General features: G+C 45.7%; 1 protein-coding gene across 3 annotated transcripts in view; it reads right to left on the bottom strand.

Moving 5' to 3' along the window:
• The window catches only part of Plxna2 (plexin A2), a 204742-nt gene that overhangs the window by 175096 nt on the left and 8007 nt on the right, over positions 1-21639 (bottom strand). For all 3 annotated transcript variants that reach the window (XR_009584712.1, XM_060364968.1, XM_060364969.1), the window contains exons 2-3: positions 4852-6113; positions 79-261 (exon numbers count right to left, since the gene is read on the bottom strand). Coding sequence is in view for 2 of the 3 variants with exons in the window: in XM_060364968.1 (XP_060220951.1) it covers positions 79-261; positions 4852-6039 (1371 nt within the window). In the remaining variant the exon portion in view is untranslated. The remainder of the gene's footprint in view (positions 1-78; positions 262-4851; positions 6114-21639) is intronic.

The following is a 21639-nucleotide window of genomic DNA, read 5'->3' as shown; positions in this document are numbered from 1 at the left end:
AGTTAAATCTCCACCTTCTAGAAGAGTGCCTCAACTGAAGACTCAGTGTGTCAGAGGAGCCAGGTCCCGGGCTCTTACCTTCTTCAGCTTGCCACTCTTAGTCCCCACAAAAACCACACTGTAGCCATTGTAAACATAGGAGGCCACAGAGGTCAGGCGGTCCCTGCTGGTGGTGTACAGGGTCAGTCCTTCCACAGGAGTGGAGCCTCCCAGAGGCTGGTTGATGTCCAGGCCACAGAAGTTATCATCAATGGGGACTGGCTGGAAGGACAGGAGAGAACTAGAATGAATCACAGGGAAAGGATGGCAGTGTCACTTTGAATTATTCCCCCATTGTTGTCAGCCTGAGGGTACCAGGCCTCAGAGAGGCTTAGGCCTGAAATCAGGAGTCTAACATGTTAGGAGACAAAGCTCACTGTCAACTGGCCCACAATGACATCTTGGCCCCCAAAGGACCAGATTGCAAATGACTGGCCTTTTACACTTTCCCAGAATCAAATGTCCACTTTTTCACCTTTCTGCCAGGAAAGCCAGTCTCAAGTTGCAAAGCTGACTTCTTGAACTCACCTTCTGGTTCTTTTCATGTCCCCTTAGATTATGTCCATCTGTGAAGATCTGTTTGTTTGAAACAGGGTTCCTTCAAAGGATATTCAGCCTACAAGCAATATTATATGATGCTACAGGCCTAGAAGTTTCCTGTTTATTATTTGAACCAACTAGTATTTCTTAGGCTGTAGAGTTTTTTTCCTTGAGGCATGAGGAATTTTAAGCTACTAAACTAGCACTACTACCTGCCATCATAGGTACACACTGAAAGTTCATGATAATATTGGATATTGTCTTTTGCTTTAGTATTTGTTTGTTTGCTTGATTGCTTGCTTCTCTTTCTTTATCCTTTATCTTTGGAGTTCTGGAGTGTGAATCTGGGGTCTCTTGCATACTAGGCAAGTCCTCTATCACTAAGCTACTTTCTCAGTCCTCTTTTTACTATTTATTTTGAGATAGGGTCTCACTAAATTGCCATGGCAAGGCATGGATGTATAATCTTCCTAAGTTAGCCTCCCTAGTAGCTAGATTACAGGCCTATACCACAGGTTGTGATGGAAAAATTAATCTATATTAGATTTTTCATTTGGAATTTATATCCCCCACCCCTTTGGGAAGAATTTTTGAGGATTAAATGACACATTGTATGTAAAAGACTTTTGTCAATGTGTGCCACTATCTCTTGCACATTATAGGTGTTCAAAGAGATTTCTTTTTATATCAGCCTTTTGAAGGGATTAATGTTAGGCTAGGAGGAGCTGAGTCACTTTGAAAGAAGGCCTTGAATAAGTGAGAAAACTTTGCTGTACAGAGAATGAGAAGACTCATTCCTACCCTGTGTTCTGGCTGGGTCCGCTGGTGGCCACAGCATCCTCTTCTGGAGCTGTCAAAGGAAGAATTGGATGGGTAGTGTTGCACTTTGAATGAGAATGTTCCCCATAGGCTCATATATTTGAATGTTTTGTTCTCAGTTTGTGGACTGTTCAGGAAGGATTAGGAAGTGTGGCGCTGTTGGAAGAGATATGTTACTGGGATGGACTTTCAAGTTCCAAAAAACCACAGTAAGCTCAGTCAGTTCTCAGTGTCTGTCTGTCTGTCTCTGGGTGGAGAGAGGAAAGAAGGGAGGGAACTGGATGACTTTTGAGGAAAAGGGTTACACAGTTCTTGATATGAGGCTATTCCTTGAAGGCTCCAAGATTTACCAGCTAACTAGCCAGCATGAAGTCTTGCCATAAAGGTTACAGATTCTGGACCAGAAAACACCCTGAATGCTGGGGGAGCTGTTCCCTCCTGGTCTGGAAAAAGCTTCCCAGGAAACTAAAGATATATCTGTGTGTAGCACTGAGGCCTATCCCAGCCATGATTCTTTACCCTCGTCAGGGAGGAGCAAACTGGTGCTTCATTTCCTCAGGATAACTGGTTAGTAAGATAGAACTCATTAATTTTTTCTCACTCATGTGTTTCCTCCTTAGTTCTGAGGGTAACCAGGACATGTCTCTGGGACCTTGGTACTTGTGGACGGCTGCCACTCCTACTACTGGCAAGAACGGTGGTGCTTAAAAAAAATGCATAAGCACTCATAAGAAAGAACACCAAGTTTTAGTATAAGAATGGCCTTGAGCTTTGGGTGGCAGAGGTTCCACACTGCTACTTGGAAGGGAAGAAGCTATGGTATACTAGTGCCAGATCATGAGAGATGTCTATGTATACCTCTACGTTCACTGATGTCACTCCTATTTGAATCCATCCTCCCTGGCAGTGTTTATACCACAGGGATTGCCAAATGCTGTAAACCTGGGCTCTCCCTCATCCTCTGTTGTATGGAGTCAGTTGCTTATGATTTCCATCTTGTTACTGGGTAGTGTCAAGCAGACAGTCACTAGCCACTGCTCTCTACCCTCACTGTCTCTCTGTCTCACTCTTGTTCTAGAAGCAGTGGCTGCTCAATAAGAGTTAGATAATCTAAATGGTAGCCTTGTCCTTACTGTATGAGCTCCATATTCTTAATGCTATATACCCTCGCTGGGACTCACTTTGTTTGTTTGTTTTGTTTTTTCATCTATAAAATAATAGTTGAGTCAGATTTTTGTCAAAATTCTTTATAGTTTGCTTTTCTGGTTTCAGTTTTTTCCACTACTTTATCCAGAGGCTGGTAGAGCTACAGAGTTGTGACTTAAGCACAACTGAGATACTGTGACAGAAGTGAAAAACCCTTGCTGTCAACGATGAGTTTACAAAAGAAGTGGTCTGTCCTGAGCCCGAGCCGTGGGATGGATGACAATTTCTTTAATATCTTGTCAGGTATTTCTAATATCTGATGCTCCTTTTCATTTGTGTGGGCAGTCCACTGAAGTATGACTCTTCTCAGAGGGAATGACCACCAGAGCTTGCATCAGGTCTGTGTGATGCCCTGAATTCAGACCCCGATTTTAAGTTTGCAGTTATATAGCTTTACGCAGTTTATTTACACTCTCTGGGTCTTTGTTTTTCTATCTCTAAAGGGATGATAATTAGCGCTTTACTTGTGAGGATTGGGTGAAGTAATCAACTGCTCAAAACACCCCTTCATGTATAACTGATGCTTTGTGAATGATGGGTCCCTTCCTTGTGCTTTTTGTGGAAACAGTGTTTAAATCTTTGACCTGAGAGTTAAATGTTAGCCACAGACTATGTTAAAGTCAAGTTCAGGGCCATGGCTTCTCTTCACTAAAGTGAGTCCCCAGCTCTGGGATCCTTTGGTCTATAGGAGATGGTGGAGACCAACATTTTGTACACCCTGCTATTTTGGTGCTTGAAATGGTATTGCCCCAGGGGATGATAGAAATGAGAGTTGTTTCCTATAAGTTAGTGGTTCTCAACATGCAGATCTTAACTCTTTTGGGGGTGACAACTCAGATATCCTGCATATCAGATATTTACATTATGATTCATAACAGTACTAAAATTACAGTTATGAAGTGCAACAAAATAATTTTATGGTTGGGATTACTACAACATGAGGAACTGTACTAAAATGCTGCAGCATTCTGAAGGTTGAGAACCATTGCATTTGTCCTTTTAGCCATCATCCAGTATTTCTGATGTCCCATGGTCACTAGCAGGGGCTTGTCTCTCTGTACCACCACTGGAACAGAGCACAGTTTCCTCTTCCTTTTAACTGCAGTTGACAGGCAAGCAGGAATCAGGAGTTTCCTCCTGACAAGACCTGCTGTAAGCCATGGGAAGCAGGGTGGGTGCTACAAAGGGCTAACTCTTACATTTCCTCTCCATTTCTCTTGCTTGAAGAGGGTCTTTGTTCATAAAACTGTAGTGATATAAAACAAACTGGAGATTACCTAAATCCAGTTTCCTCATTTTATGAAAGTAAGATAACTAGGCAAATAATTAGACCTTTATTACTGTCATTAGCAGTGGTAATCATAGCAGCTCTGTGTGCCAAGAATTTTATTTTCATAAACATATATCATCATATAATATGATCCTCATAATAGAAAAGAAAGTAATATTTCTATTTTAAAGATGAAAAACACATAGCTCAAATAAAGCACATAACTTGTTCAAGGACACACAGGATACAGGTAGAAGAACTGATTTTTAATCTAATTGATTAGATGTCAAGGACATTTTTAACATGTATGCTATGGTACCCTCTCTCATATGCTAGAATAAAACTGTGAGGATTCCTTCATGTTTATATGACACTTAAGCACGCCGGAAGTTCTTCCATTCTTGCTGCCTCTCTCTAAGATGCCTTTTCCCCCCCACTTAAGACATTGCTTTAAATACTACTCTCCCAATAATGGATATTCTCTAGTACTCATCCCTGTTTTCCTTTATATAAAACTTACCATTTGGTGGGCAGTGTCATGTTACTTGTCTGAGAGAGTCTCCCAGGCTCACTATGTAGCCAAGGACAACTTTGAACACCTAATCCTACTGCCTCACTTCTTCCAAGTGTTGAGATGACAAGTGTGCACCAGTACTTCAGGGAAGGCTGTTTTTCGTGTTCACTTGTCTTGGCTCACTAGTGAGTAAACTCTCTGAGAGCATATAGCTTAGTCATGAGGCTCAGCAGACACCAAAAAAGTGCCTGGTACAGTGTAAGCATACATGGGCATGCATTAGTATTGATTAATAAAATCAGCAAACTCATCCCAAGAATCTAATGTAGGCAAGACTGTACAATCAGTAGTCCACACCTGGTTACTTGAAACCCTTTCTTACCCTAAGCCCTCAAGGCCCAGAAGCTGAGGGTGCAGAGGAACAGAGGAATTGGGAGCAAAGCACATGGAGGCTCTAACTTACTGCTTTGGTGCACTGCACATCCTTTCCCAGCAGCCAGTTCAGCTCCAAGTTGCCTTCTCCATGGTAGCAGGATTGCAACCTCTCCTTGATCTGCAAGTTGATGGCCCGGATGGGGAAGGCACAGAGGGCAGAGTCATCAGGGGGGTGGTGGTACTGCTTCTGCCCCTTGGAGAAGATGGCAAACAGCACATCTTCATTGCTGCTGATGTTGAAGGCCTGAGCTAGAGCTTCCCCAGGCTTTGCAAGGTAAGCTGCCTGCAGGAGGCGGTACTCCACCCCAGCACGTGTGCAGCCAAAGGGCAGGGACACATAGGAGTGGAACTTGGGGTCATTCTTGCAGAGACGCACGATTCTTGAGGTATAGAAGAGGTCTCCAGCTGAGTTGATGGCCACACCCTCAGGGGTTTCTGGCTGGACAGTAAGAAAGTAGACAAAGCCCCCACTGGCAAATCCATAGATGTAGAAGATGTCAAAGTGGGAGACCAGGGCTAGTGTGTCAGAGGGGATCTTGATGAGAGAAGAGACAAAATCACTGTGAAGCTCATAGTCCAGCATGGCTGAAGACTCAGGGTCACGGGGCAGCTTGCGGCTGGACAGGGTAGGGAAGTAATCCTGCTTGCCATCTACAGCAGTGCCTATAAAAAGCTTGCCATCTTCTCCCTCAGAGCGCACAATCACACCATACATGGTACCTGTCTTATTGACACTGGACAAGTAGTGCTCTTTCTTGTGGGATGGTTCCACCAGGATGAAGAGGTCATCTAGCCGCAGGAGCTTGCAAACACCCTGGTAGAGACTGCCACAGGCAAGCAGCCGATTCTCAGAGTAGTCAATGATCAGTAGTTTGTTGACATTGTTGGTGAGTGTGAGCACCTCACTGCAGGGCTGTACAATGAGGGGTGGGTAGCAGGCCTTGTTGTCCTCCTCTGGCCCTGTCTTGTGAGCCACCTGGATGGTGAGGTTGCCTGTCAACTTGTAGACACGGTTGATGGCCCCCACATACACAGCACCAGTTCTCCTGTGCACAGTCAAATGGTTGAAAGTCCAGTCACGATTCTCGGAATGGAAAGTGCTGAACTGAGGCATACCCGTGGTCCCACGAGCTAGCAGCAGCCAGGCCACTGAGAGTAGTACCACAGACAAGTTGTCAGCCTGCATGGCCCGCAGCTGCGACCTCCTCTGCTCCATCCCTAGAGGGGTGAGGCTCCGAGAAAGCTCCTCTCTGTGTTACTCCACTTGTCTAGATCAGCTCTCACATGGTTCTGAAAAACAAAAGGCAAGAGGTCAGACCAAAAGAAAGTTCTAATCCAGGGTTCCCAAATCCAGCTGGCCTGATGAGTCTCTTAACCACATCTTAGTTTTTCTATTTTTAACATATTTTCCCCCCCTGAGGGTTGCAAAGGGAATCCCATTGTCTTTAGCCATTATGATGTATAATATGCTTTTGTTTGTATGTTTTATTTACACTGTACAAAACATCTCTATTTCAGGTCTCTCAAGACATCGTTTTTGGTTTTTGTTTTGTTTTGTTTTGTTTTGTTTTTTCTCTCACAGAGGTTAAAAGATTGGAGTTCACTCAGCCAATCAATGCTGGTGTCAAAACTGAAATGTGTTCCCCATACACTAACTTTAGGACCTCCTACTCCATTTTGATATGTCAACAACATTTCTCTTTACCACAGACTCCCTTTACCACATACTCCTGGGATTCTATACTTTCTGATGTTCTGATATCCATAGGGAAAGAGGAGTGCTGGTCACCTCTAGTGGTGCCTCTCACTGTTTCTCATCAAAGGTATCCTGGGTCTTGAAAAGACTGGTTTCCTAAACCTGACATCCTGAAATGGCAGGTGAACCTATTGCTCTATGACAGACTTTCTTGCAGGAGAAGAGTATCTGGGTTCCAGGAACCCCTCAGCCTTTTCTCTGCAGGTAGGACCACAGAACCCGTCTTCTCCCTAAAGGCCAGGGTGGGTGGTGGAACCTAGCAGCATCACCTAAGGCAGGAGTTCTGGTGGGGAAAACTTGGCAGCCATAAAGTAAGAGCACTCAGAGGGTCAGTTTTATCTGGTCACTGCTGGGGAAGTCTGGCTGTTCAATCATCTGTGTGCTTAGCCCTGGGCCTTGATCACAGTGCCTGAAGTTGAATGCTTTGATCCTGTCTGCATTCCAAGAACTTGTCCTGTGAGCAGAAAGACCCCCCTCTCCCCGAGGACACCTGCTAAGTCCAGCAAGGGGAATTCCTAGGTAAGGGGATGAAGGTCAGGAAGCCCAGTCATCCTTGGACAGTCTTAATTCCCCTGATTTTTAGGATGAACAGTGGTGGTCTGTGTACCAGATGAGGTAGCAGCCATCTAGCTAAGGGAGCTTTTCTAGCTGAACAGAGTGCCTGGGTGACCTTGCTGACAAGTACTGACAGAACTCTAGGTGCACTGACACCAGGAATGGAAACACTCCAGCCAGGAAGAAGAATTTGCTCCCAGGTAGCTTAACAGAGACCTGCCTGCCTGTCCCCTCAGCTCCTCAATCTGGCTGGACTGGATTATAACTAGTCAGACACCAGCCTCACTTGGTTTTTCCTTGTATGTTTAGAGATTCTCCTTCCTGCTCCTCCACTCTGCAACAGAGGGCTGTAGCCACCATTGTACCAGAGGAGTCCCATCTGACCTTCTTCCTCCAGGGGTACTCTGCTGCTGTTCTGGAGGTGATTCATGCAGTCCCTTCCCTTGGAAGGAGGAAGGCAGCACAGGCTGGGGCTGACCTTAGCTACTCTGACACAGCCCTTCCGGCCATAGGAGCAAAGGCTCCTAACTCACCAGCTTTCAGTTTGAAAAGCAGGTTATTTTTAGCTATGTCCTGAAGCTGGTAGCAGGACGTAAATTCCTCAAGTGGAGCTACAGAACGGAAATAACAGAATCCTCAAGCTCTAATGCTAAATGGGGAATTGCAGGAGGCCACACTGCATGTTCTTTTCTAGAAGGTGGGGCCACAAGTGGGCTCCTGTCACACAAGTGGCTTCAGTTGAAGGATGCAGCATGAGAGCAGATTGTCCATCCAAGACAAGCTTTAAAGAGGAGGTTGCCTGTCACCATGCCAGGTGCAGGTGCTTGCAGGACAGAAGTGTTGTCTGAAGTACAGTGGCTCTCATGCCTTCCCACCTCATACATCCACATACAGGCCTGACTCATGCACACAAGGAGTTTTGAGAGTAGAGGAGACAAGTATCTGAAGATATAGTCAGCCATCTCACTTTCTTCCTCCATGATATAGTTTCCATTTCGGCTAGAACGAGATGATGAGATAACAGCAGTACCGAGCTCTCTGGCTGTTAGGAAAGCCAGTATGGTACTGCTGCCACACCACTGGTACCTGTCATATTATCATAAAGGCCTCGGATGGGAAATGGTCCTGGAATTCCTGACTTCTCTTGTTGCCTATGTTCTTCCTTTCCATGGATGGACATTATGTGGGGAGCTTTGATTCCTCTGGTACTATGGAAATACTTAGCTGGAAGGTTAGTGGCAGAGGAAAAGATCAGACCAGGCTGATTTTCTCTGTCATATTATAGCCTCTGAAGACGATAGGGAGGCTGCTGAAAGCTGGGTTCAGAGCAGAAAAACAGGGCTGATGATTTGAAGACCTGTAGTCACAGAACAGGAAGAAGTTTAGAGAATTCAGGAGTTCTGGTCCAATGTCTGTCACTCACAAACTGCATAGTGGGTATTGACTGATCTACCATTTTCCTGAACCTGTTTCTTGAGCTGTCATAACTAACCAGTCTGTAAGAGTCCTTATTCCAGATGAAATACCTTGAGGCCCATCTTCAGTTCTTGGAGTCTGGGTTAAATAGTCACTGAGTTCCTTCTGTACTACCTGCTTGGCTAATCAGGACAGCTTTTTGAGCACACCCCTGTAGTAGGCCTTTTTTCTTCTTACCTCTCTAACTGCATGATACTGGCTACTAGCCAGGAAATTCATCCCCAGGCCCAGAGGCTACCTACCCCAACAGCTGCTGCAGGACACTGGGGTCCAAAGGAGACATTACCTCCTCTGGTAAAGGATGGAAAGATTTGCTATCATGAGGGCCACAGATTTACATGCTAGGATGGATGAAACTAAGATACTGCTCTAAAGCAGGGCTCAGTGGTCAAAGGTCAGGCAACCCAGGTGAATTAAGGCTAAGGAAGGCAGCTGTCTTTGTGCCTGTAAAGAGCAGCAATGTGGTATGGTTAGTCCCTGGGTTGAAGGACTCAGATATTTGGCTTTAAGCAGAGCTTCAGCTGTGTGTATCTGGCTCAGGCTCAGGCTACTCTGGGATACATTCTCTCCATTTACCTGAAATGGGCTTAGTCCTGGGACATGTCATGAAGGATTGACATCCGGGCTACAAAGCCCTCAGCAGAGCACCAGCCATGCCATGTGGGATATAGCCTTTACCACAAACTGAGATTTCCAGCTCCTTGCTTTCCTTCAGCAGCTTCTTTTGCTTGCCCCAGTTCTCAAGAGGGGACAAACTGTCCTAGACTTGTGATTCTCCCACAGGGCCTCCCCAACATCTTCCCTATGGAGACTGTGATACCAAGCAGAGTTCACATTTGCTTCTGGAGAAAGCAAGTGCTACTAAATATTTTATTTGCATGTTTGATGACACCATCTCCCTGATTATGATCCAGGCAGCAGGTGCTGGTGACAGCTACCTAAGGCATCCAATACTTTCCTGACCAGCTGGCATAAAGTCGGTGGCAATCCAGGAAGGAAGTGAAAGTGAGGTGTTTCCAGCTCAGCTCAATGCACAATTCCCTCCTCCCACCATTGTTGCCTTTCCCAGGAGGTCTACATGCATGTGTCTCCATGGTATCACTGGCCTCCCTTACCTCAGAGGAGGTGGTAGCAGGAGTAGAGTTGCATAGAACTTTGCAATGGAGTCAAAGGCTTGCTAGATCTCATGCAACAGTACCCATGGATAGTACCACCATACCCACCCTCTCCATCACTGTTGTCCTTGTCACCACTGTGGTCTTCAGCCTTACGATGATAGGCCGTAACTGTTCCCACTCTCTCCATCACTGTCTCGATCACTGTCACCTCCATTACCATTGCAATACTGGTAGCGTGCCACTATCCACATAGCCTCTCCATCGCAGTCACTGTTCCCTCTAGTCACAGTGCTGATAGAGTTCACCATCCCCACCCTACCCATCCTGTCATCATTGTCACTTCCAGAACCATGCGATGTTTTAGGTCACCACAGCAGCAGTGATGCCTTATATTGACCAAAGCTCTACTGGATGGAATCCACAGCAGGACCCTGAAGAGCAGAGGGGAAAGAGAGTACAGAACTCAGCAGCTCAGGGACTCCCTGATCCCCCTTCTTTTTCCACGGCAGAAGATAATCTGTCCCCTTTCCAGGTCTCTTTTTTCTAGTCGGATTTTGAGAGCTTTGCTTCAGGGTGGATGTTAAAGGCCATTTTAAGGTTACTCTGATCTGCCACTTAACTCTGTTTTCAGATGACAAAAACCAAACTCTACAGAAAAAATTTACTTGTCCAGAGTGATGCAAAATCGTCGTCAGGAACAGGCTATCCTGTAAACCAAGTTAGCATTTCTTCCCTCAGTGGAGGAGGTGGACCCTGGGGACCGGTCATGTTCTACCTGGAGGCCGTGCTGGCTAGAGGACAGAATGTAGTTTCAAATGCTGGATTCAGCACACACCGGAGGGAATGTGGTACTAGACATGGACCAAGAGCTGGTGCTGGGGACAGATTCCAAAAAGCCTCGGATGCAAGGGGAGAGAGTCTAAAAGATATGATCAGAACGGCCTCTGTCTAGTCTTGGGCAGTAGCCTCCTCTGACCAGCTCTAGGTTTAGTCATGCTCAGGAATGGTATCTAGTTTCGGTTTTAGGAGCTCTGATGTCCTCAGTGCCCCACCTCTTCAGGTTATAGATAATTTCACAGCTCGGTTATATTTACTCTCCGTACAGAAAACTCCTTCTAGACTGCTGCAAAAGAGATTGAAAATGCCTTTTTGTTTGTTTATTTGTTGAGATGGTGTCTTCCTACATAGCCCTGGCTGTTCTGTAAGTCACTACATAGGCCAGGCTGGCCCAAACTCACAGTGATCCACTTGCCTCTGCATCAAAGGAGTGTGCCACCATACCTGAGTAGAATGCAGAAGAGGCTGTGGAGGCTTTTAAAGTAGAGTGTCACAGAGGTATGGTAAGGTATAGGCAGAGGCAGGGTTTTGAACCTCTGATGTCAGAAGGTGTTGTTGGACTTCAGGTTTCAGTGAACTAAAGCCAGGATGAAATATCTAAACCAGAGATTTGATGCAGATCCTACCCAATTCTCTCTTGCCTGGTGGGGTTAGTGCAATGGAAGGATAGAGGAATGGCCTTTCTTACAGTGGGCCAAGGTCACATTCACCAACCTCAGAGCTAGTCCAGGCATGTTGGTAGGTAGCAAAAAGTGAGCAAGAGGGTGACTGCAAAGTCCCTGGGGACACTAATGACCAAAAGGCCACAATTAAAGCAAAAGAACTTATCTGGTATTTAAATAATTATTAGATTGAAGGAATAATCATGGGTTTGAGCTGGTTTTTCCCCTACTGTCACCCTGATGGAGCTTATAATATTATTATTCAAATGGCCAATGATTCTCATTGAGAAGAGACCACTGGAGAAAGGGAGAATGGGGGAGGGGCAGGAAATGTAAAGGGGTGGGGAGAAAGCTCAATGAATCTCCTAGTGACAGGACTGCAGGAGGTACGATTAGTCATTTTCTTATTTCAGCTGTCACTCATACTGAGACACCAAGATTGTTATTAGCGTATTTTATGCACGAGACTTAAAGGCAGAGGGGGAGGGAGGAGGGAAGAGGGAGAATTTCCTATAGAAAATAACAGGACCAAAGGAACAATTTAGATGTCACTGCTGTACCAGCTGCATGTGCTTCATTGCTGGAATGTCATTTTCCTCAGAGACTCCAGTGTTATTCCAAGCTAAGTGGCTAGCCCTGGCTGAGAGGAAAGGAGGAGAGGGGAGGAGGGGAGAGTAGAGAAGGGAGAGAAAGTAGGGAAGAGGAGAGGAGGGGAAGAGAGGGGAGGGGGAGGGGAGAGGTGAGAAGACGGGTATATGATTTTTTTATATACCCTAAGAAGGTAGCCTGAGTGATACCATAGCCCCTCCTGCATAGTTCTAGACAACCTGGGTTAACTGTAACTACTCAGCCTTTCTCTTTCTCTATAGGAAGGTGGCACTTCAGCTTTGTTTTCAAAGATGGACTGGGTTAAACTAGATCTAATCTTCATAGCCAAAATACCAGAGGCAAGGCAGGAAGTAACAATGTGCTGCCTGTCCAGCATAGTGTCCTGCTCTGATCTTTCCATCAAGTTGTGCTTCCTTGACACTGGAAAGAGGCTGAACAACAAGGTACTGTCATGGGACCTCAGTTCAAGCCATAAGGATGGAATAACGGGTTGTGGCCCCATTGTGCCTTTTCATCCAATATTTCCACTTTGAAGTCCTAACCTCAAAAAACTTCTAAACACATTTGAATAAAGAGCATCTTCTTCATTAACCAGGTCAACGGAAGGCTATGAAGATGGACTCCAATCAATACAACCACTGTATCTACTAAATGGGGAATGTAGGAGGCTAGAGAGGTGGCTCAGCCGTTAAGAGCACTGACTGCTCTTCCAGAGGACCAGGATTCAATTCTCAGCACCCACATGGCAGCTCACAACTGTCTGCAACTCCAGTTCTAGGGGTTCTCACACCTTCATTCAGATATACATGCAGGCAAAACACCAAATCACATAAAAAAATAAACGAATCATAAAAGGGGGGAAAGGAACACAGAGGCATGTGTGGAAAGACATGGAAAGACAAAAGAGATATGTAAGAAGAAATTATCTCTGTACTGATGACAGAGGCCTGCAACAGTCTTCCCTCATAGTTCTTGAGAGCAAAACCTCTGAAAGCTAGATTCCACCGCCTTCAGAATACCCCAAAACATGTCTATCATTGATTCTACCAGCCTGGCAATCTTTGCTACAGCAGATAGAGCTGACCGATATCAGGGAAGAATCATGGATTTGAACTTCTTGGCCTAGGAATTCTCTTCATTTTTTAAGGTGCGTGTGTGTGTGTGTGTGTGTGTGTGTGTGTGTGTGTGTGTGTATGTGTGTGTGTGCATGTGCCTGTGTGTGTGTGTGTATGTATGTCTGTGCATGTGCCTGTGTGTGACTCATTTTTACCATTAGGAGCAGTAAATGCAGTGTGGAACAGGTGTTCTGGAGATCTAAGGGCAGCAAACTATGCCCTACCCTAAGCAGTGCACAAAAGACTGGCTGTTCTGTAGCAGACTTTGGGATGAATCCCAGGATTTGCTAATCTGTGCTCTTTTGTTGGAGTAGATTTTCCTCCCTGGAACTCTCCTGCTCCCATACTTCACTCCTGCTTAAGCAATGCTATTGTTATTTGTCAGTCCCTACAACATGATGGGACACAGAGACTCCTGGGGTATGATTGCTGTTAATTTCCCTCCAGTTCCTTCTCACTGTGGATCCTGTCCCAGGACCACTAGCCATCACACCATAAAGGGTTTTCTGTTGCTTTCTTTCCCAGGTCTCTCTGAGGGTTCTGACTTAGCCCTGGAAACCACACCAGCTCTCCTGGGGCCTTAGCAAAACATCCACTGTTTGTCCTTTCCTCACACAGGCTATAAAAGTTCTCTGACTTATGAAGGGTCCCAAGATGTACACTCATTTGAGGGGCTGGTGGGGACTGGGAAGTGGGGTCCTGTTCCTTTCTGGGGTGCTGGCAGGGATAGCTTTGCAAAGTCAAAACAAGATTCATTACCCTGGGCCAGGAGCAGGCAGATACACTGCCTGACCTTACAGACCTGCCCCATATGTCATGAGCCTGTCAGAAATCTCCCAGAATTCCCTTTATTATCTAAAGGTCGTCACCAGGGCAGAGCTGAGAGAGCTACATGGTATTAACTAAACTACAAGAGCAATCAATTTCAAGCAGCTGCCTTCCCTACCACCCAACCTGGCTCCCCTTCATGGGGCTCTGCCCTCTTCAACCCCCTTTGGGGAAAGGACAGGGAGAAGCCTGCCTTGATATGTCTATCTCTTGTCTGGCTGGAAAGAATCAGAGTGCATTAGCAGGTTCTGAGAGTATAGAAGCTGTTCTTGGGGTACACCCATCCTCTGGACTAAGGAGGACCAGAAAAGGTGGGCTACTGTTCCCTTTATCCTAAGTAGGCCCCTGTTGATGCCATCTTAGCACTGAGGTGCTGCTCTGGTAAGCATTACTGGTTTAAAGCACAGGAACAGGAATTTCCTGGCTCTTTCCAGAGGGTATAAAGTGTAAGCATGGAACTATGTTCTTGCTAGGTCAAATTTATGTTAGGAGACATCAAGCCCTAAGGGCCATGAATAGGATGATCATAGAAATAAAATAAAATCAGCCACTGCTGATATTCTATTAGTCACCAGCTATGTTTCCTGCACTAATGGGAGTTTTTGTGTCTTAAGGTTCATGGGTTCTGCAAAATTAGCAGTTGAGGAAGCCAAGTTGAGTGAGCTTGAGCACCTAGGGTGATACTGTCAGCTAAAAGACGGAGCTTTATATAGCCATTGTGTTTATCCCAGTATTCCAAATGGACTGCATTTCTAAAATTTACTTTTCAGTCAAACCCTCTTATTACAAATCTGGGAAAACTCACTGCAGCATTAACTAAAACCTGGTGAGTATTTCATCTGAGACTATATGGTCCCCTTTAAACTTACCCTAGGTGGTCTTTGTTGTAGTAAGGTGGCAGGGTTAGAGTGGGGCTAACCTCACCTACAGGTAGAGTCTGGAGTGGTCTCTAGTGAAAGGCCTGAGGGCAGGCAGCCACCTTTCAGAGCAACCACATCTGCTCTAGTGGGGAATGAGAGAATGTTTTCTTCTCAGCCCTCCTCACTGTATAGTAAAAGCCTGAGTCTCTTGCAGGAACGAAATGGGACAGGAAAACAGGTTAAAAATCTGCCACTTCAGTGATGACACAAATTGCAGTTATTCTACATAATACTACATTATGCTGCCATTAAACATAATGTTTTCAGAGAATGAATGACATAATTTCAGTCCACACCAGCAGGAGAGGGGAGAAACAAAAGGTCAGGAAAGAAGAAATCCAGGGTACCAGGCTATCCACTCCAGTCTCCACTGACTAGAAGACTCATGGACATGACCCTGAAGTTTGCGACAGCTTTTATTGTAAGCTGATAATCTTATTACCTGCCTCCCCTCCAAGAAGACCACGTAAGGCACTTTCTGCTTCTCACAGACCATCCTTTCTGCTATTTGTGGCCTCGGGCCTGATAAGTTCCAGGGAAAAGGAGCTCGTCCCATCTCAAATGCCTCTGCCTTATGTTAGGAACAGCAGCCATCATCAGTGCTGATTTAGGGTATCCACATCCAGAATATAGGGCTCCCCAAAGTCCAGGAGGGTGGCCTCATCTCCTGGGAGCACAGCACTACTTTCCTGAAAATAGTATTTGTGTAATAGTCATATCATTATCACTCAGGCCTTCATCTGCATCAGACTCTATTGAAAGACACCTGCACTAAGACCCAGGCTCACACGTCCTTTAAGGGGTCCCGTCTCTCAAAGCCCATGGTCCACACTACCAGATACATGGACAAAGTGAGGGACTCACTGTGGAAACATCTGCCACAGCTTCCTATTGTTGCCATAAGGCTCCAACTCCTGAATGCCCAGGGTCTTGCCTCTCCTGCTGGCTACTCTTTCCCACCCCCTTCCAGCCACTACTGCCTATCTAAGAATGACTTTACTCCCAACAGAGTGCCTACAATCCTTGGCTCATCACCTCTCCAAACCCTGCCAACATAAAAGTCAGTTGGAAATGCTGGATTTAGCACCTACTTACTGTGCTCACCAAAGCGTGGCACTGACTCTATTGTGACAACACTTTGCCTTCCCACTCAGGAGACATTCTTTGAAGGCAGGACTTACACCTGGCACTTGCTGGACTGTTGTGAAAGGTGGGCAAGCACAGTGTCCTTCACTCAGAAATTCACTCAGTCTGACCCTGAGCAGCACAGAGAAGGAAATAAGCACTTGCTCAGTTTTTCTCAGCTGACACTATCACTAATAGTCTTCCTGAAAAAAATAGTTTTATCTAACTATCATGCCTAGTTCAGAACTTATGGATGAGGGTCACTAGGTAGGTACAGAAAGCAGACAGAAAGAGAAAGAAAGGACAGTACCAGATTGCACAGAAGGTTTGGGCAGAAGAACTCCAGAGCCACAGACCATAGAATAATACAAGAAGCACAGAGTAATAAAAATATGGCAATTTGGCCACACAAAATAATGAATAACAGAATGGGCAAGAGAAGGTCCCCTAGGAAGGTTCAGAACAGACTATGTCTGTAAAGAGGTTGCAGCAATTCACTATGGTAGTTGCTGGGAGTAACTGCTACAGAGAAAATACATGGTCTTTTGAGACAGACCTGTGCTCAAATCTTACTCTCTCTCTAGCTGGGTTACCTTCCACATGTTATTGAACCTTTGGAGGAACCTTACTTTTCTCTCTAAAAAAGATATCTCACCGAGTTGTGAAAATTCAAGGACACAAGGATATGAATTGTTTTGTGAACTCTACAGTTCTGAGTAAACACCAGTTACTATAGTTTCTGTCTTTGAAGAAACACTATTCATCATCCCATTCCATCTGTGGCTACTCAAAGATCAAGCTGCTGTGTTACAGATTCGGTTTGGTTACCACGTAGCACCTTCATTTGGAGACCTATCCCTCTTCGACTGAACCAGTGTTGCAGGCCCTACCCCCTCTGCTCCCACTGACCTCAGGGCTCTAACCGCCTTGCCTGGCAGTCTTCTGCTTGCATCATGTTTGGGCACCCTCTCATATCCACATGCTCTTTGACTGAATCAAGATTGAAAGGAAGGGTAGATATCAGTATCACAAGAAAGAGGCAGAGGAGGTGCTGTGATGACAGCCCAGCAGGCAGAAGCTCACATTCCCTGACCTCTTCCACACAGGGATTGCTCATTACATAAAATAAATTTCTCTTTCATCCTATCCCCCTAGCTTCTCTTCCCCACTGTTTTTTTTTTTTTTACCAAGAACCAGGTCTAGAACAGAAGTCAACTCTTTCTCAAGGAAGCTGATTAAGTAGTTTGTTCCTTCCTACCCTGAGTTCCCATTATTTCTTCCTTTGAAATTCTGGCTCTTGCAGAACAGATACTGTCAAGCATTAGTGCATCTTAGGTAGCAGACAAGTTCCCATTCACATACCAAGCAGAGGAGGTAACATGAAACTAGGTAAAAGTGGCTAGTAAAAATGGAGGAGTGGATGAAATTCTTAGCAGAAATTTGTCTGATTTAGAATCTCATCTGTGCCAAAATACACAGGTACCCAAATCCTTCACTGCATTCAGTGGCATCGGTTCTTGGTGAGGGAACACACCTTGGAGACCTCTGAGGCAGTCTCATCCCTAGACAAACATACCAAAGTCCAGGACCACAGGGGAACCTGGGGTTGTGAGGGATGAAAAGAACTCCCCAGTGAGGACAAGAGGAATCTGGCCCAGGATGATGAATGGAGTGTGAGAGAGAAGCCTGGAAAAGGGTAAACAGCCAGGAGGTAACTGGAGGGATGGGGAGCCAGGGGTGAAGAAAAAGAATGTAGAGGTCAAAGAGCAAAGAAAATACCCTGCAGTGACAGGCTCAAGACCCAGTATATTACTCCCAAGCAATGCATGTGCATGGATGTCACTTCCCTCCCTGTGTGTGTGAGTGTAAGCCAGCCCTCTCCCAGAAACCTTCCAGAAAACCTTTCTTATGTGTTGTTCCAAGGTTCCAAAGGACTCCATGTTGCAAAGTGATTGTTGTTCCTTAAAACACATCTGTTCATTCTTATGCCCTTCATGCAGGTCTGTGAGGGCTAATGGCCTTAGCATCACTGTCTTATGGGTAATAAGATTTGGGGATGGTCCAGGTTGACTACTTTGGTTAAGGTTCTAGGACTGCAAGGAGGACAGACTCTGGGTTTTGAGAGTTACATATACCAATCCTGCTTATTCAATACCTGGAGTTCCAAGAAAGTGCAACTAACTGGCATCTCCTAGAAGAACTTACCTTCTCCAGGAATCACCCTACAGTTCTAGGTGGGGAACATAGTGTCAGAGCATACATTGCTACCATCCTTTGGGAATGAGAGTTGAGTTTAAAAGCTGTCACTGAGTTGAATTCTTAGGAACCTATGAGAGCTGCTGACCAGGATCAAATACCACTTGGCTCCACCCAAGGTCTAGCTGATGGGATGGAGGGCTGGGGTCTCTGGGGCCTACAGATAACCCCAGGAGCTGCATGGGCTTTGGTGGCTGGAGAGAATCCAGAAGCTCTAATGCATGCATTCTGAGACTAGTGTGCCAAATTCCCCTTCCTCAGCCTGACCTTCCCTGTGGGCAGGAAACCTGCTGCCAACTCCTTTCTGAAGACCACCCTGTCACTACAGCCAGGGTAAACTGCAACAGCTCCTGCCTACTGCCCTGGGGCTTCTCTCCGCACTCAAGTCTCAACTCTCAGCCCCACCTCCTGCTCTTCAACCCTCAGACATGGCAGATCACTGATTAATTCAGGGCTGTTTAATAACTCTTCTATTTCAATGAAACAAGCTGTCTTGTTTTCTTTATTTTTAACACTGACTTTTCTTTTTTCACTAAGCATCTTACTGTCATTTAAATTTCTCTGTCTCCAACCAAGCTGATAATAGACTGGAGAGAGCAGCTGCTTCAGGCCTGTTTATGACAATGATTTGAAGTTAGAGCTGTGTTAACAGAGAACTGACCAAACCTCAGTTCAACAGCTCTGCCCCTGCATGTAGAGAGAGCGCTAATTTTAACAAGATTAGTAGAACTCTGGCTCCAGGGGAGCCAGGGCTAATTCCAGCCCAGCCTTCTTAGCACCCTTCTCTGAGGCCAGCTATGGGTGTGAAAACCAATTCTACTTACTTGGGAATGAAAGTCAGTAACTGTGGGTCATTTGTTTGGACCCGAAACTGGCCTATTCTTCTCTATAGCCTTTCCTCCAGTGAGTTTACTGAGCAGCAGAGCATGAGACTCCTGCTTGCAGGGCTAGAAATGGGTAGATAATTCAGCAATCAGCTAGTTTGTCTTTCTGTCCTAACTTCAAATACTCAGAAACATTTTTCAAATATCTTATACATGACACCTGTTTATATTTTTATCTATAAAAAACAACTCATTGTTCAAGACATGGTCATCTTTGAACTGTTGCTTGGCTTCTCCAAATGATACAGATCATGTCTTCTATGGATGGCCCCCTTCCTGGGTTGGGTGGTTCTATATTGTATGCATACTCCTGTTCTCTCCTGCCACACTGTCAGCTCTTCAAGGGCAAGAGTGGTGACTTGACTTGTTTCCATCTTGTTTGGCCTATGGCACATATTTTATAAACATTTGTTCTATCAAACTCCTTGCAAAGTACATTTCCCCTACCTGGACAGACCCTTACTGAAGTTTTCATTTCTCTCTGGATCAATGTTTTAGCCCTTCCAGTGCACAAGCTAGCAGTCAGGGCCCCCACTTTCCTTAGCATCCTATCCCCAAGGCTTCACATCATAGCTAGGGGGCACTGTGGCAGCAATGTAAGGGATGTGCAGCAGAAGTCAGAGGTCTGAACCAGTCCTCTGGATTACAGTCCGCTCATCCATCACTATCCCTCAAGGCCAGGCACAACTGCCTGGGAAAACCCACAGGTGCAAAGGCAGAACCTTGGTGGCCTGACATTCCTGGCCTCTTGCTCTTCTGCAGGCAGAGTCCAGAGAGCCAGAGCTCTTGGTCTGCCACTCCCAGCCAGCAGTCTGCAGGCAGCTGCTGGGGTCATTGTCTCAGCCTCTTCAAGTTGTGAATGCTGAGTCTATAGAGACGAAACACAAACAGTGCCCACAGTGCCTCTCAGGAGGAAAGGCCGCCTGGCCTTGCCAGAGCCATTGACTGTGCAAATAGCAAGACTGGCGATGGATGGAGGAAAGCTGGTTGGAGCTATTGAAAAGAGGGGGAGCCTTTCTCCCCACACTGCTCAGTGCCAGTAGAAGCTGTAGATATGTGCTAAAGGCCGGCAGATGGGCAGAAAAGAGTCATGGTGAGTTCTCCTGAGGATACTGCCTCATCATGAGCTGTGTGTGTCCAGCCAAACCCAAGAATGGAAAGATGAAGGTGCCACTGGGTACAGGATGGGAACAAGAGACTGGGGAGAGAAGCAGTTAAGTAGGCAGATCTAGTGGGCAGGGAGAAGTGGAGTGCAGGGAGTGATGACTTGCTGTGTAACACAGGGCAAGCTACTGCTTGCTTTGGGCTTGGGTTTCATAGCTATTTTAAAATACTCAGAAACACTTCCCAAGTGTTCTGCACATCACATCTGTTTATTATATAATTCATTAAAAATATTTAGTAAAGAGAATTGAGGTATCATGCCATTCCTGTTCACATTTCCTGAAGCAGGCTTTTGAATCATACTGTTAAACATGTTAGAACATCTTCTCAGTGGCACTTTCCCATGTTGTAAACTCCAACAAGGAATGAGGCCCTTGCTCAGGTAGGCCATAGGACAGCGTACAGTTCTAAGAGAGGATAGCTGATGCTTTGCCCCAGGCGTGTTGCATGGCATAACCAATGATGAGCAAAGGCCATGGTTTGGACCAAAGCCTTTGGGCCCTCCTGGACCTGCCAACACTCTCTCTACTATGTTCGTCCTGTGTGCACCCTTTCAGTGTGGGACCTCCTAACAGCAGCCAGGTATCTGGGGCCAGGCACCTGCCCTTCCTCCCGTGGAGGTTGACTCTCAGAACAACTGAACTGGTGAACTCTAAGACAGTGTCCTTCTCTACTCTTAAACACAGTGGAGTTAGAATTCAAATCTCAACTCTCATATTTAAATGCCAACCATAAACAATGCCTGTGACCTCACTGCCAGGGCTGATGGGAATGGATTAAATCATGATGGCTACAACAGGTTTTTATATGAAGAGGTTTATTAGGTGGATATGAAGAGAGGGAGAGAAGGGAGAACAGGACATAATGGGGGAAAAGAGAAAGAAATAGAGAGGGGAAAGACAGTGAGGGGAAGAGAGAGAAAGGGAAAAGAGAGAAGCGGAAAGAGAGAGGGGGTACCCTGATAGAGAAAGGGGAGAAGGCCAAGAGGCCAGGAGCAAGAGGGACCAAGAGAGAAAGGACCAAGAGAGACCAAGAGAGGGACCACATGGCTGGTTGGTCCCTTTAAGGGGCAAGGTAACCACACCTTCCAGGTATGGCCACCTGGCTGGAGACACATGATAACATCATAAGTTGCTAGGCAACCCAGAAGCAGGTTTGGTTCCAAAATCCTAACAAGGGCTACCATACACAATGCCCGTGACCTCCTCACTGGCAGGGCTTCCATGGGTTTTCCTCTTTCCAGACTCAATTGAGTATCTGGCTCTTGACACTCTAAGCACATACATTTTAAGTAAGATCTTGCCTTTTCAGAAAATTCCAAATAAAGAGAATATGGGGAAATGAGTGAATTGAGAATATCTTGGTTTTATTCTGCTCTAGATTTGAGAATAACTTTTCCAGTTAGCAGCAGTAATCTTTTTTCTTACTCCCTTTATACCATCTTCCTCTGCCTATATCCAGAAACACAGGCAAGAGAAAGCTCTTGCACATCCCACACAGAAACACACACA

Source organism: Meriones unguiculatus, chromosome 11 (genome assembly GCF_030254825.1).
Source record: "Meriones unguiculatus strain TT.TT164.6M chromosome 11, Bangor_MerUng_6.1, whole genome shotgun sequence".
Lineage (NCBI taxonomy): Eukaryota > Metazoa > Chordata > Mammalia > Rodentia > Muridae > Meriones > Meriones unguiculatus.
Note: the sequence above shows the minus strand (reverse complement) of the source record. Positions and strands in the feature narration are given on the sequence as shown.